This window comes from Alnus glutinosa, chromosome 7 (genome assembly GCF_958979055.1).
Source record: "Alnus glutinosa chromosome 7, dhAlnGlut1.1, whole genome shotgun sequence".
NCBI lineage: Eukaryota > Viridiplantae > Streptophyta > Magnoliopsida > Fagales > Betulaceae > Alnus > Alnus glutinosa.
This window is the reverse complement of record NC_084892.1, coordinates 9,388,090-9,398,232: the sequence shown is the minus strand read 5'-3', so window position 1 is coordinate 9,398,232 and position 10,143 is coordinate 9,388,090. Positions and strand designations below refer to the sequence as shown.

Genomic DNA, 10,143 nt, shown 5'->3' with positions numbered 1-10,143 from the left:
AAATGTTTTCAGAAGCTAGTAATACGTACTTTATAAAAGCATTAGTTGACCATAAGATTATACAAGATTGAAATGCAAAAAAGAAAAGGAAACAGTTAGGGTTAAAAGGATCAATGATCAGCAAAAATGAGTGAAAACAGCATGATTGCTGCATTCTGCCAAAGATCATGAACTCAGAATGTCATATAGGAGAAAGAGAAGCTGTATAAGAACCATTCATGTACTTCAAGCCCTTTAATAAACCTGAGTACAAGCAAGGAGTAACTGTGGCTTCCGGCATACCAAAAGCATAGCTGCTTTCTTGCAAGCCTTCACCAGCTGCAGTTTCAGAATCAGATTTCTCGCCAGCTGCTCCAAGAGCTACATTCAACCCAATTGAGGTCGGTTCCGTTGTGATACTGAAAAACCACCCAAATCAAATTGGTAAGTGCTAGATAATAGAAATCATCATCCAGTAATTTCAACACATTTGATTCAGACTAATGTTATTAACCTAATGCACATGAACATCTAATTAATTTGTAAAACAATCTTCCGCAGGTAACACAATCTATTGGCACGGTACGACTAGTGCAAAACACGCAATGAAAGACCTGAGATTGGGGACAAATTGAATGCACGAGGAGAGAAATTGAAAAGATCTTAATCATGTGATATTTATTAGTATGTATCATTTGATCCAGCATTAATTCATGCAACAACTTGGTCAACTGAATCAATCGTAGACAAGCCTAACAGCTTCTTAGCATGAATTTTCACCCAAAAATTTTTTTTGATAAGTAAAATATATAAAAAAGGCGCAAAGGGGCGCAACCCAAAGTACACAGGAAGTATACAAGGAACCCCTAATGAAAAGAACATAGAGAACATCTATCTAAGAAATCTAAATAGGAACAATCATACAATAACTTAAATCTATCTTTCCACAAAAACAGCATTTGAAGCATCTTTCTCTTCAGATTCACCAAAGAAGTCTCACAATCTTCAAAACAGCGAGCATTCCATTCCCTCCAAACGCACCACATCAAACACAAAAAATAAGAAGAAAAAACCCAGCATCTGGGGATTATTGTATTGATAATCCACACTTCCAGAAAAGCAACTTAACTATCTATTTTATCATCACAAAGTAATTGAACCACTTTGATGTATACCTGATAAGTTCTCAACCTACCTTGTCCAATTTCGCTTATCAAAAAGTGGCAGCAGTTTCTAGTTGTTCCAACATATTTCAGGAACCAAAGAATACCTATTATCCAAAGAGGAATCCTTCCAGTAGTATCAGCCATTTATCAAACCAAATTCAAGTGCAAACTGATGGTAGTAGGGTCTAGTGCTGTTAGACTAAATCCAACACTAGGACTACTAGTTTTACCTTAAGGTCTATCATTTTTAATGGACAAGTTGCCTATTTAATTATTTCCAATCCAGCAATATTCAGGTTATGAGTATATCTTATGTCTGCACTTAAATATGGGAAGAATTATGCTTAAGTCAATGATATGCAGCAACAACAACAAAAAAGGTTCCCTTGCGCTTTTTCAGCCATATTTTCCTTTGCAAAGGAAGATAATGGCCTAACCGTTATAGCTTTAAAAGCACAAAGAAGCTTTTGTCCCTAGCACCATTAATTTTCTTTGTGCATTTTCTCCTCTAAACACAAACATGTATCAGATCTGCTGGGCTTCTCTATGGGGCCAATTCCCGACAACTGAAGCAATAGTATAGGAAGTGATAGGCCACGAACAAGTTAAGAATGTCAATCATATCACTTTACGAAAGCTAATACTTATGATACCTTGCCTCAAAGCTTCTCCCTTCAGAACTCATAACATCACATATACTGCATATAATCCATGGCGGAAGATATGCATCCTTAATTTCAATGCAATAGCAGAGACCAGCAGATGAACCTTTTACACTTTCACCATCTTTACTGGATCCTTTAGGAGCAGCAATATGATCTGCTCTTTTCAACTCCATGCATCTAACCTGCCAACATAATAATAATCCAAGAAATTCTAATGATATGTTTTACAGCAATAAGCAACAACAACAAATATTTACTGACTCAAATAAGTTTTGTCATCTACACATGTTTCTGCAATGTATAATTGCAATGAAAAATTTGAGTCAAATAACGAGCTAAGTGGTTGAGCATGATTTGAACTTCAATTAGACCTATAATATGTGAAACTATTTCGACTGAGGAACCCTTGTTTGCACATTGTACACACCTCTGGAGCAGAAAGAGCAGCATTCTGAAATGGAACAGGAGAACACAATAAAGGAACATCCATACCAGTGAAGAAGGTCAAGAGAGATCTGGAGACAACCACAAGAAAGAAAGAAAAAAAGAGATCATCAAGAGTGTTCAAACAATTTAGACTGATAATGTGGAATAGAATAATTATCTTTTAGAAAAATCAATCAACTGTTAACTTACCTATAATTTAACAAAAAATCATACAAACCATGTATGCTCTTATTGCCACTGAAAACCAGTAAAGATTGTGGGCTATTATCGATATCAGACAAGGAACTCTGACGCCGAGTCTGCATTGCATTTCAACAAAGAAAGCCAAATTTAAAATGCACCAGAAACAACATCAAAAGTATTAGGTTGAAACCCCTATTACAACAAAATACATAGCTAATTATAGAGAACACTTCCTCGATAATAGGATGAACCTGCCTCTTTAGCTCTTCCAAACACATTACAAGTTCAGAGGGTTTGGCATGCATGAATACCATTTGCTAACTTTTAGATTGTAGATAGCCAAATCATCAAATGTAAAAAAAAGTAGTCAGGTTAACCTTCTGGTTTTGTTTACTAGCCAAAACTACCATATATCAAATGGTCAATAAGTCCAACAAACACAACTGGAGGACTAGAATAGACTTCTTAGCTAAATAGTGAAGTGACTAGACTCAAACCACCAACGTCCCACACACGGCAGGGAAAGTTATCTCAAAGTCTACCCCAGGCCTGAATTCAGAGAAGCCAAATGAGAAAAGACCGAATATAAAAAAGCATAGATATAAACCTGGCCCAAATTATGCTTCTCAATCTCTGAGAGTTCAACCAGATCTTCAGTGGATACTTGCTCTACTTTGGAATGGCAAAGAGGCATAGAGAAACAAACATCCTAGAAAACATCAATTGCAGCCAAAATTAGATGTCAAGCATCATTCAACATAAAAAAAAAAAAAAAAATTATACAAAAGGGGAATTCTATGCAAAGGACAATACGTAGAAGTCAACAAATACATTCTTTGGCAACAACAATTCAGCAGTACATTATTTACTGACGGTAAAGATCCATAAATTCTGGGAACAAAATGACTATTATGACAAGCACAAGTGTGTTATAGTATGCAGTCACATGGGAACCTATCATAAGTATATATCAGATTCCGACATTGACAAACCCAGAACCAAATATTATTCTATCAGCATCAGTTGTTAACCCAGTTGTTATTAATTTTTTTTTTCTTGGCACACAATTGTTATTAAATTGAGCCAAATATTTCCAAAACAGTCAAAGCAAAACTTGAACTAGCAACAAGACAACTAATATGATTTAAATGTTTAGTGCCAGTATTAGCTTTTCGGAGCAAGCCTCAGTAGTGTTTCACTACATGTTATTGCAACTAAAATTATGGTCAACCTGCTACTATCTTCTTCTCATACATCTGATGATAAAGCCTTCAATACACTAAACTAGTCTTGATTTGCTAAAAAGTTTTCAAACTCCAACAGCACAATTAAGTTCAAAATTGCATTTAGTAATATAAAAAATGAATTCCAATTTGAATTTTAATCATATTGCTAGATAGAAATCCCATCATTGCTTAAATCGTGAATGATTAAGTGCTCTACCCAGAACCAAAAAATGAAAATACAAAGCACAAGGTTCAATCCTCTGTCAATCATATTATAGCTCTGCACAAAAGAGACCAATATGGTGGGAATATCTATTCTGGAAAAGGATTCTCTGCAACCAACTGCAATGCAATTTCATCCAGAACATAATTATAAAAGGAATTGCAACACCACCAATAACTGAAATGGAAGAAAAACTCAGTATTTTCAATATGCATTCCAAACTTAACCTGAGAAACAACCTAACTAGAGCTTTCTTTGAACAACCAAAACCTGAGGTAAGGTTGGGTTATGAGACATTTGTTCAACTATATGGGTTGAACTCAAGCTAGGCTTCAACCCAATTCAACCCCAAAGTTGCAGCTCAATGCACCAAAAGAACTCTGACAATCCATACCAACCCACATACGAAGCTATAATGAAACCCAATCTTAGAAAATCACTGCAAACCAGGGCACAAAGCTATAATGCTAGAGTCAATCAGAGGCAAACCACCACCAGAAGCAAATCTACAGTGTTTCTACATGCAATTAGCCCATCACCAACCAAAAAGTAAAATGGTTTATAATTATCATTTACCTCGGTGACAGAATTACTTCCTCCATCCTATATTGTTTGTCCACCTTAGAAAAACTTTCTTTGTTAATGTGTTTTAGGGGGTGTTTTTTATTTTGGTTTGTAAAAGTATTCTGATATGATATAAAGGTAAAAATTGTTTTTGTGTTTTGAGTTTGTTTATGCCTTTGTCTTGAAAACAAACATAGCCCAACTTTTTGAGGGGACACCAATTAATGCAATGTCTTTGAAATAAAAAGTTGTCAGTTCCAAAATTACCCTCTTTAATTTAAGCTCAAATAAAGCAAATGAAAAAGAGATTATGAATTTTCAAATATAGTACAGCCTGCAGGGTTAGGAATGTTATTAAAATTGTGTCTATTTCCTTTTCAAAATGAAAGAAACTTTGGAATAGCTCAAAATAGAATAGTAGACAAACAATACAAAACAAAGGCAGTATTTCTTTTCCAAAGCAAGAAAGCTCAAGTCGGATCGAAGCTCTAAGAAATGTGAAGGGACCTAGCGAAAAACTCCTCAAAGCTATCCACTTCACTACCACTACCTAAGTTAAATCTTAACTTCAAACATCGCAACATAACTGAACAAAGTTTGGTTTGTTTTGAATTTCGCACAATGAAAAAAAAGTCCAGGATTATCAAAATAAACATTTAGGTTCTAGAATAATCACTTCCACACAATAAATGCCTAACATGTTCTATCAAAAGCAAAATTACTTCTTAGCCATGCACTAAACAATACATGAATAGAGCATACTTAAAATGATTGGAAGGAAAAGAAAAGACTAAAACCATTGGTATGGTAACAAGCTCTGGACAAAAAGCTTCAAAAGTAAAGGAGTACATCTTACATGCTCTCTCAACAATGACCTCAAGCCTCTTGTTGACCGGGAGATATAAGCATTGCACAAGCGCTTGGTCCTCCCCAAGCCATCACCAACAGTGAACATCACCACAAAATGTGAAGTACACACTACAAAGTTTTCCAATAAAATCAGAAGTCAGTATAGAGTTTCACACTGAAATGAAAGTTAGCTGGATAAGAAACACAAAAGAGCATAAGACTCCAAAGTTATGTCTAGGCAAGCAACATCAACATCAAATATAAACATGCATTTCTTCCAAATAGCCTATGGTTATATGCAATCTGAAACTATTCTCCTGCAACAACAATCATTAAGAGATTTAAAAAAGGAGGCCTCAAATTGATGCCAACTCCCAAGTATCATTAAGGCATAACACATTAAATGTAATTTTTTAAACTAATTTCCAAAGGTGTTGCATGTGCCTTGTGGTGCTAGCATAGAACATAACTCATTGATAGTAATCTGAGTTCCAAAGGAACTCTATGAATACATACTAAACAAGAGTTGATAAACAAATTGTTGTAATTACCATAAAAGAGATTACAAACATTATTCCGTAGCATGTAGTAAAGACTCCGAAAGGAGTCTTCCCATGCAAGCTGTCGTTTTCTTAAGAAATCCATTTCCACTGCACAAAACAAATGACAGCATTAGAGGGGTTTTTTTTTGGGGGGGAGGAGGGGAGAGGCGGCGGGGGAGTTTCACTTAGTATTTAAGCAAACAAATTTATTTGACACACCTCCCTCTGCTGCTGATGACATCAACACTGATATGAGAGAAGGTGGTAAGGTAGATTGAGGGTAAACCCATGAATGCATAACGTTAGAACTTAAGACATTGGAAGTGGACGCGAGGACCGAGCTATGGCCGTTGTTTTGATCCTCAAAACAACCAAACTGGAATGTGAACTGGGGCATGGTACTAGACATTATTGACCTATGAATTCTTATCATAGGAAAACACGACAAAGTCAGTCAACCAATGAGAATAACCAGTAATATATAGTTCACTCTATAAAATGAAAAGATTGTTTGCTTCATGGTCATGCCATCAGTACATATGTAATTATTCTTTTGTGGATAGAATATGATGCTGGCATCTTGGCAATACTTAACAAGAAACAGAGATCTGAAAGAAAACCTATTAAACAAGAATAGGCAGAAGGGAAACCCAAAATAAATGCATGTTGAAACATGTTGACATGTGATTTGATAGAAAATACTACCCTTATGAGAGAGTGGAGAGAAGAAATGTCAAAGTTCAATTTGTTGAAAGGATGAAGAATCAAGGGTAAGCAAAGATCCCAATTAGAAGTTTCTGATTCATCAATTACTATCAAGATTTGAATACCAAGACAAACAGCAGAAACAAAATTTTCCAAAGTACTCATTTTGATCCTACAAACTTCAAAGTCAAGACATTTGCTTAAACTAATCCATATGGCATTAGATATACAAATAAGTCGCCTTTCTCATGTATACGGTAAAGAAAAGGAAATAATGATCTGATCAAAGTAAAAGGGTAAATGGTTATGACAGCAAAGATGAATTTAGGTAAATAAGATTCATCTCAGCTAAAGTGTGTATGCATGCATACAAGTCTACTAAGAAGTAGCAGTACATCTACTAACAAAAAGGAATGAACTAGTCCCACAGGGCGCTCTCATCTACAAGCACTGGCAGCAAACAAACCATTGAGAATATGATGGCACCAATACACTCACTGATTCACTGGCGAAGAGGACACCACCCGTACATAAGTTTTAAGAGTAAAATCTAGAGGAGCCTTTCGGCCAGGTACATGGCATTCAGAGCAGAAATTGCCTGAATAAGTTGAAGTAGGATCCCCAAGTCTTTCAAAAGAATCAGCAGGTAAACCAGAAATCCCAGGGGAGTCACGGGAAGCCAGTCCTTTTAATGCTTTATCCTATGAAAAGAAGTGGTGACTTATTCATTATAGGTTCTTAGCTTCAATATTTTTAAAGGAAAACGGCAGGGAATATATACCATGTCAATGACTGCCAAGCCAGATGATCTATCACCGCTTGATGAAAGCTCACTAACACTACGAAATGTACTTTGACTACACTTTCCAATTGTTTGAAAAGCTTGGGCGACACCATCTTTGGCATCTTCAACAGAGGCAACTGAATTTTCTGGACTGCAGGAGATAATAATATAAAATTCAAAAGAAATGAGGACATGTCTATTAATTATAAACAAGTAGACCATATAGGAAGGCATACCATGAAAGTTGGTTTCGTCTCTTGGCAGCCAAATTGGAAAGCAGAGTTATATTCTTCAGGCCGCCAGTTTGCTCACTTGAGCTATTTTCCTGAACAGAATAAAAGAAAAGAAAAATTAAGATTAATTGCACTCACATTCAGAAGTTTAAACTGATTGAGAAGGTTTGCACAAAAAAAAAAAAAAAAAAAACTAAAGTTAAATCAGATATACTAGGGAATGTATTAACCTTGGCATCTTCTTTTCCAGAAAGCATTCTAAACCTGGATTTTTTAACAGGAAATACGTCATCCATACGAGTGTCAATGTATCGAAGGTTTCTTGACAGCTCAGGTTTCCTGAGCCCATTATCCGCCTCGCTAGTGTCACTAAGAGTAAACAAACAAAACTGCAATCGGTTACAAACCCAAAATGATAAAAATAAAGATAAAAGAGAAGTAGGAAGAATAATACTTTGTAGAACCAATCAAAGGGGCTGGAGATTCATCTACAAGCTCTATAACATTCGCCTGCTTCAACTGCTCTCCCTGTCAGACATCCATTGATGAATGAAACATGAGTACTTTTTTCTCTATCAAATGTTTACTGTTTGTTAGCATTTTAAGAGACTTTCTGGAACTAAATTATGATTAAATGAAACTATAATTATCTCCGAAGAGCACTAAGCTGATAACATCAACTTCACTTCCAAAAGAAATGACAAATTAGCAGATTTTCTACAATGCAATAACTGAACAGTGCAGATGCAGCTTACAAATGCACACAGAAGTTATACATGAAAGTTAAACAGGCATTACGCAATGACGTAGGGCTATAAAAGGCTAACAATCCTGTAAAATGACTTCACACAGCAGATGCTAGCCAAACTTTTGTTAATTGAAATCATCACATTTGCTCTATGTAGACTAACTATAAGAGAGTAACACTACATCATCCAAATTCCAATCCATAACCATAAAAGTAATGAATGGACCATATAATACTTTTGTAATCCATACACAAAATTCACTAAATTATTGCAGCGTAGACTCAAAATCATTCCCACTAATAGTCACCAGTAACACAAGGAGATGGAACCAGACTTATGAATCATTGTTGTCAGGTCCAGTACTTTCACACAATCACTATCATGTTACGAACAGGCCAAAATTGAACAGTCAAAATAACAAAGACTGATATCCCCATCATATTACTGAAAACAACGGTTCAAGCAGAAGGCCAAAAGCATGGGGAAAAAAACAATGTCATGAATTCAGCAACTTACTCTCAGTTCTGATGGCGTTTTCCTTTTAACCATTGTGCCAACCTTCAGAGCTCCTCCTCCGTTTTGAAGAGTGGAAGTTAAAGAACCAGGCGCAGCAACCTTTGCCATATTGTAGTAGAGCTAAAAGACTGCAACCGCAACTCCTCCACCACTCAATTCACCCCCTGCAATTGATTCAAGCCAGAGCATCAAATTTGACTGAATTGTTAATAATATCTTCAAAAAGTAACATTCTTCACAAGAATTCCGAATGACAACCACTAAAACTGATGCGGACGCAATGTTTGTGAAAAGAACAGAAAGAGCGATTGCTTTTACAGCGTGAAATGAAAGCAGCTACCAATCACATCATTTTCGATTGCTCAATCTCGAAAATTGTTAAAGTTGTGTCGCAATGCTGTAAGTCGCTATTCTCTTATTCCCAACCTATCTCGCACCAGTGACAAGTTTTTTTTTTTTTTTTTTTTTTTGATGAATAATAAGCCTTACTTTACAGAACTCTCATTTTGCAACTTCAATTTCAATCAAAAGCGCCGGCTATAGAAAATACTTCTCCGATACCTATTTTCTACGAAAACAAGCGCAGCGGGAGTAATCCAATTCCCTATGTATCCAATCTATGTAAAAGGTAAGCGAAAATGTTGACGGCCCAAAATAATGTAATTCTAATCGGTAAAACAAGAAAAACGAAGATTTATCGAATTCAAAGAGCTAGATTGATCACCATAAGATTTAAAAAGAGAGTTTATTACCTGCGCTCGCGAAGAAAGAATTTCGGAGATAAGCATTGGGAGGAAAAGCCCGATATAGTACTAAGTTAACGCTAGGGTTTCGAATCGATTTGTCCTAATGTTAGAAATTAGGGCAAACCAGCAGAGAGGAAGAGAGATGCAAGTGAGCGAGCGAGCGAGAGAGAAAATGCGGTAAAAGTTGTGGAATTGGGTTTTGTTTGAAAGAAATTTTTGATTTCCCTCCTGTGCTTAACGCCGTTTGTCGCTGGCGTTAGCGACCGTTTGAACACTCAGAGCGTGTAATATGAAGAGGGGGAAACCTTTTGGTTTTGGAGGATTTGAAATTTCGGCGCCTTCTTATTGGATGCCCATTAAGAGCATTCCTAACAGCTTCCCTTCCCTTTCTAGTCATTTTCCCTACATGTAGGGAACAAAAAAACTTTTTGCTTCCCAATCAAAAAATTTCTCACAGCAGTTTCCTTTTACTTTTTCCTATATCATTAAAATAATATATATATTTTTATTTTACTTTACTTTATTCCATAAACTTTTTTTTTTCTCTTTTATTTCACTGTCTTTGT

At 35.9% G+C, this 10,143-nt stretch overlaps 1 protein-coding gene across 2 annotated transcripts; it reads right to left on the bottom strand.

Annotated features, from left to right (window-relative positions):
- On the bottom strand, positions 1–9,768 carry LOC133873750 (uncharacterized). Of its 2 annotated transcripts, none has more exons than XM_062311503.1 (15): positions 9,584–9,768; positions 8,832–8,995; positions 8,021–8,094; positions 7,797–7,935; positions 7,570–7,658; positions 7,331–7,484; positions 7,048–7,250; positions 6,064–6,269; positions 5,854–5,952; positions 5,310–5,431; positions 3,048–3,149; positions 2,447–2,556; positions 2,238–2,325; positions 1,799–1,992; positions 1–398 (listed from the first exon to the last, which is right to left on the bottom strand). In XM_062311503.1, the coding sequence occupies exons 2-15, from the start codon at positions 8,937–8,939 to the stop codon at positions 182–184; spliced, it is 1,905 nt and encodes a 634-aa protein (XP_062167487.1). In that variant the 5' UTR covers positions 8,940–8,995; positions 9,584–9,768; the 3' UTR covers positions 1–181. The 2 variants fall into 2 exon arrangements, with proteins under 2 accessions (XP_062167487.1, XP_062167488.1); XM_062311504.1 differs by having other exon boundaries at positions 6,064–6,260.
- Positions 9,769–10,143: the final 375 nt, after the last annotated feature.